The sequence below is a fragment of the Alosa alosa genome, chromosome 2 (assembly GCF_017589495.1).
Source record: "Alosa alosa isolate M-15738 ecotype Scorff River chromosome 2, AALO_Geno_1.1, whole genome shotgun sequence".
Classification (NCBI taxonomy): Eukaryota; Metazoa; Chordata; class Actinopteri; order Clupeiformes; family Clupeidae; genus Alosa; species Alosa alosa.
Window position 1 is genome coordinate 16,797,682 of NC_063190.1, and position 5,465 is coordinate 16,803,146.

Here is a 5,465-nt window from a genome sequence, read left to right on the forward strand (position 1 = left end):
GATCCGGCTCTCTGTAAACGGGCTCTGGTATGGTGTTGATACATGAAAGACTTGCCGAGATATGAATTCATTTCCTGTTTCGATTGGTCGTGACGGGCGACCGGTTTTGAATATGGGTCCAATGCAATGCATTTGTGAATCATGGTCTGAAGATCATCTGTTCCAAGTTTCGTGAAAATCGGATGAACTTTGTGACCCGTGAAACCTTTTAAGTGTTTTTGATATAATCCAATATGGTGGAAGATCCCAGACAACAAGAGGCTGGCGGACCACTGTCGGTCCATTGGGGGCATAGCTGGCGGTCCGCTGGCATTGGCTCATCGGTTCTCTGGCGGTCCGCTGGCAGGTTGCAGACAAATTACCCAATATATTGCCACTATTGGTCTAAAATCTTTTTAATTTGTTCAGTTATACTCCATAAATCATTTTATTAACTTTTCTTAATATTCATGACAAGTTAAATTTAAAGAGATGGTGGTCCAACGCCAACGGCGGACCACAAGTGGCATGCCCCCGGCGGCATCCCACCAGTGGTCCGCTATCTGCCAATCTGATTTTGCTATCTGGGATCCAACATGGCGGATATTGACTGTGCGTTGACTTCGGCCTCATCCAAGGATTCCAACTATATCTCGATGTTCGAAATTGGGCATAGGGCTCAAAAGTTAATTGCATGAATGCAATGCCAAATTTGACCCATTGGTGGCGCTAGACTGCCTGTGGTTCAGACCTGAAACTTGGTGAAATGAATTATGGGACTGTCTTGAATCAATGTGCCACATTTCACAACTTTTTACTGTACGGTTCTATGGGCTGCCATAGTCTTCCATTGGAGAAGAATAAAGGTACAAACACAATGGGTGCCTTGCTGCCTCAGCTTGGCCCCCAATAACTGCATGGCTTGGTCCCTTCTGGCCCCAGCAATAAACTAAAATAAATTAACAAAACAAAAAAAAACTGTAAAATAGTTCAGCGGCTGAGGTGAACAAGGCTGAACTATGTCCTTTAATGAATTTAATTGCTTGAAAAGTTGTCAAATTACCCTTTACTTGACAAAAAGCTAGGCAGAGGCTATACGATACTGACGCTCTGGGGCCGGGCATTTTAAAGGGCTGGTTAGGATTATTTATATTAAGTAGGATCAAAATAAATTCTGTCTCCTGAAAAGACTATATTACAAATTTTGGTTAGCACTAGTTAGTGTATGCTAAAACGTAGTGTATGCAAAATGTATTTTTTTTTTTCAACGAAATATGGCAGGCGTTTGAATCATTTCAAAACAAACATCAACACTGCGTTTCTTCTGATCACGTGGTACGTTGTCAAAAATACCAACCAATCACGGATTTTTCCCCAATGGCCTGCTGCCCAATCAGAAAAATGTGGTGGTGTTTCCAAGCTGCTCCTGTGACTAATGCCTGTCATATGACTCTTACACAAATGGAGTTAGTTTCAAGGAACTAGGTGTGCTTCTGGATTGATGAGAAAAGAGAATTTCTGTACCGACCTATTTGGTACAATATGCCTCCAACTCTTTTACAGAAACTTTTTAATAAGAGAAATGCCTTTTCGCCACCTCCCAAGTGCAGTAAGGAAGATCCTTCCTTCAGGTACGTGTCAAAGCTAGCTACATAACGGTAGTTAGTCAATGCAGTAAATTAGCATTACGCTAGTTGACTCCTTCCAGAGAAGCATCTGTAACTTTTTCCATGTAGATAATGTTGTGTTGGTAATAGAGGGCATTTTCATAAACATACACTGCTAAGCTGAATCAGAGTTTTAGATTGCAATTCAGTGTGGCATGATGTTGTTGGCCTGACCTGGCAACAGTGTTTGTATGTGTGCTTCACCAGCAAGGCAAGGCACGGGATTTGATTGCTGTTAGCCGCTAGCTATCTCTGGTAGCAGCTAAGAGAGCTTTCTTTTGTTGTGGACCAGTCAGAGAGTCAATCAAGACAGGCGCCAAATGAAGTCTGACGAAAATATGCCAAAAATATTGAAACAGTAAACAATATTGGGTTGTGTAAAATATGGAGATAGTTACGTTGATTTCGGTTGTTTGCAAATGTTTTGTAAAGTGGAAGGACTAACGATTTACTTTAGCTGCAGTTAGTCTTGCAGCCTGCATGGAAATTAATTGTTGTATTTGTAAATACAAGACATTAGAATGTCTAGATGTAATGCGAACAATAAGGACATTTGGTGCATTGCTGACGTGTTGCATTAATTGTCATTAATCCAAAATGCGTCTGGGTTGAACGCTGTTGTCTGGGACCGTATGTGCTTAAGCACGTGACTGACTCCTCAGGTAGCTATGGCAAAATACAGCTGGAGCAAGACGCCTTGCCTTCCGAACGGTATATTATACCATATTTTGTGTTAACGTTATAATACTTTAATATCGCACAGACTGTTTGCTTGTTTGCCATTATGTTAATAATAATAAACATAATATAATATACTAATAATATAATTATAATATGATACAATGTAAGAAGACCACGTGGTCTTAACAATAAGACATAATTTGCGACACAATTTATTGTGCACAGTGGTGAAAAGCGCCAGCCAAGAGACATGACCCTTAATCAGTAATACACACCACACGCACACTTATGATGCAGTTTGATGAATATATCTACTAGGCCTATTTCCAAAATAAGTATTTGGAGATGCCCGCTCATCCAGGACGTTTGTTTTCAAAAGCAATGTATTGATAAATCACTTTTATTATTGTACTTGCTTAGCTGAAGTTAGTAAGAAAGGCCCAACTTAGCTGATTTGATCTCCCTCAATTAACTAGTAGCCTACACTTCCTCATACCCCTCAATCAGGTACACTTCAACGCTCTCAAATGCCTTGACCTTTTTTATTCGTGTCAGACAGCCATAAAGATGTCCAGGATGCTGAGATGTGTGTCATGCAGTGTGGTTTGTTCCCCAGCCCTCAGTATACCAGTGTGCTACTCTATTGGCTCTCTGGGCTTTAACACCAGTACATATCTTTGGCACCAGCCATTCATTCATCTAAGTGCTGAGATGTTTGGGGTTAACCTGCTTAAATTGCTAACCAATTAGTCTAAACACTATGTATATTTTGCTCCCTGGTATGACTGTCTGAGTTTGTGGTGGACAGAGTGCACCATCTTCATAGATATTTGAGTATGTTCAATATGTAAGTCTATAATGTAATGTAACATAACATAACGTAATTTACAAAAGAATTGTTAGTGATAGCACCTGTCCATTCTTTTTTCCACTCTTCTCTTGGGATCTATGCTGGAGCAGTGCTAGCTTAATAATAATAATAATAATAATAATAATAATAATAATAATAATAATAATAATAATAATAATAAAAAATGAATGATCCTACTAATTAAAGAACCAGTAGCCCAGGGAGTAGCTGTAGGCCTATAGTCAGAAATAAATAGATTATGGAATAATTGTAGAAGGAATCTGTACATGTTTTCGTGAATGCTTGACAGTCACATAGCAAAAATCCAATACTGTCATCATAAGAGATATCAAAACATATTTTCCAGTTAGTATAGTATAGTTAGATGACCTCCTTAGTGTAGTGGTCTAACAGACTATTAAACTGCTCACTGAACATGTAAATTCATGTTATGTAACACCCCAACCCCCAGTCTGTCATTTATCTGAAGTCTAATCAGTGGTTGTCCTGGCAACAAACAGCAGCTATTTTGTTTAATCAAAATAATCGCTGTCTTGCCCTCTTTGAAAACGTATTCAGTGAATCTGCCAGTTATGGAGCAAGAATCTGTGGCAGATCTGTGGTCATCATATATTTGGCGCGCTTGAGTCAGAAGGAAGGATGTGGCCCTTCATGCAGCATGAGTTTCATAACCACTTACTATCCTGTCATATGATGAACAGAATGTCTTTGTGTTACCCCAGAGGTCATGCTTTGTGCAAGAGGATGCTGAACTGCCAAACATGAAGATTTCTGACATGGGTGTCTAACAGTGAGGGAAGCTAACTCTTCCTGTGTCTCCCTTTTAGAGTATTGACCCTTGATTCGTCTTAGTGAAGGGCTACGACAAAGTACTGGTCTCCTAAGTCAACTTGTCGTCATGTCCTTATAAGCGCTATTTTGAGTTGCAAGCTGCTACAGCATCATAGTAATAGTATATTTTTGTGTAGATGTGTCCACCCCCCGCCTTGAGTCGTGATCAGTTGTCTTGTCAATTACCTCTATATTTTGCTTTTATCGGGCCTCAGGGAGCTAGCATCATCTGAGTCATGTTGCCTTTGCGAGGGACAGTGTTCAGACTGCCCAAAATATCTTGTGAGAGCCTACACATGGTGGGCCTAGTTGGCACATTGAAGTCTATGCGTCAATTTGTCTTTAGTGTTAGACTACAAACTACTTTTTTTTTTTGTACTCGATTTGTACAGCAGGCCTCCATTGAAGTACACAGTAACGGAGACTAACATGTTGTTCATTTATGAGGAACATTTGAATTAGGATAGTCAGGTGGGGTCTAAATATTGACATGTTTACTAATAACCTCAGCTAATATTATGGTCATTGCGATCAGAGAAGCCATTTCCTTCTCTTCATACAGATTAAGAGGGGAGGTGTAATGAAAGCTCTGGCTGTCTCATGGAGGAAAAGTTTCTCGTCTGTCTGTGACTCATACACTCATCATCCCTGTGCCCATCACATGGGATGCCAACACACTGACAGTCTGAGCTGGTTATTATCAGACAGCTCAGATCTGGTCAGATGGTGCAAAGGTGGTGGACACTCTCTCAACATGTTATCTGGCTGATCACTCGCACTAACAGAGTTTCCTGCATGTGTGTATTCACACAATACGCCAATTGGCACATTATACCAAAAAGAAACCTTCATTGAACCAAGATGAGGAGTGAGACAGGTGGACAAAAAAATTACGCTGCGCTGTCACAATGTTTTTTTTTGTTCTTTGATTTGTTTTAAAAAAAAAAATGTATATAACCTCCAGGGTTAACATCAGTCCACTTTTACTGCTGGCTTGACCTGTGTCAGTCAGCGAACGGGGTGCGTGGCCCATAACGTGATCCTGTTTGAGAATATCATGTGATGATTTCCACAGGGCGCTCAGGTATCATGTGAGTTTGGAATGTGCATCTACCTGAAACCTGTGAATTGTGAATCGACAAGACCAGTCACTATCGGGTGAGGTGACTAAGAGGGACTTTTGAACTGTCATATCCTTGTGGCCTCTTCCAGGCCTGGACAAAATCATGAAATTCTTTGAATTCATTAAAAGTTGTTCTCTTCTATGGAAAATGTTCATAGGCGTAGACATTTTGCTCAGCCTGGCGTGTTTCTTTGTAAGAAGGAAGCTACAAAAGTTGAAATATGAAGTCAGTGGCACTCTCCACTTATTGTTCAGGTCAGACAATCAGCTCATGTGATACACAGACTAACAACAAGGAATGACGTAGGCAAAC

At 40.3% G+C, this 5,465-nt stretch overlaps 1 protein-coding gene across 2 annotated transcripts in view; it reads left to right on the forward strand.

Moving 5' to 3' along the window:
• The first annotated feature begins 1,437 nt into the window (after positions 1–1,437).
• The window catches only part of fnip1 (folliculin interacting protein 1), a 23,968-nt gene continuing 19,940 nt past the window's right edge, over positions 1,438–5,465 (forward strand). For both annotated transcript variants that reach the window (XM_048237439.1, XM_048237442.1), the window contains exon 1: positions 1,438–1,610. In XM_048237439.1, coding sequence (XP_048093396.1) covers positions 1,522–1,610 — 89 coding nt within the window. In that variant the 5' untranslated portion in view covers positions 1,438–1,521. The remainder of the gene's footprint in view (positions 1,611–5,465) is intronic.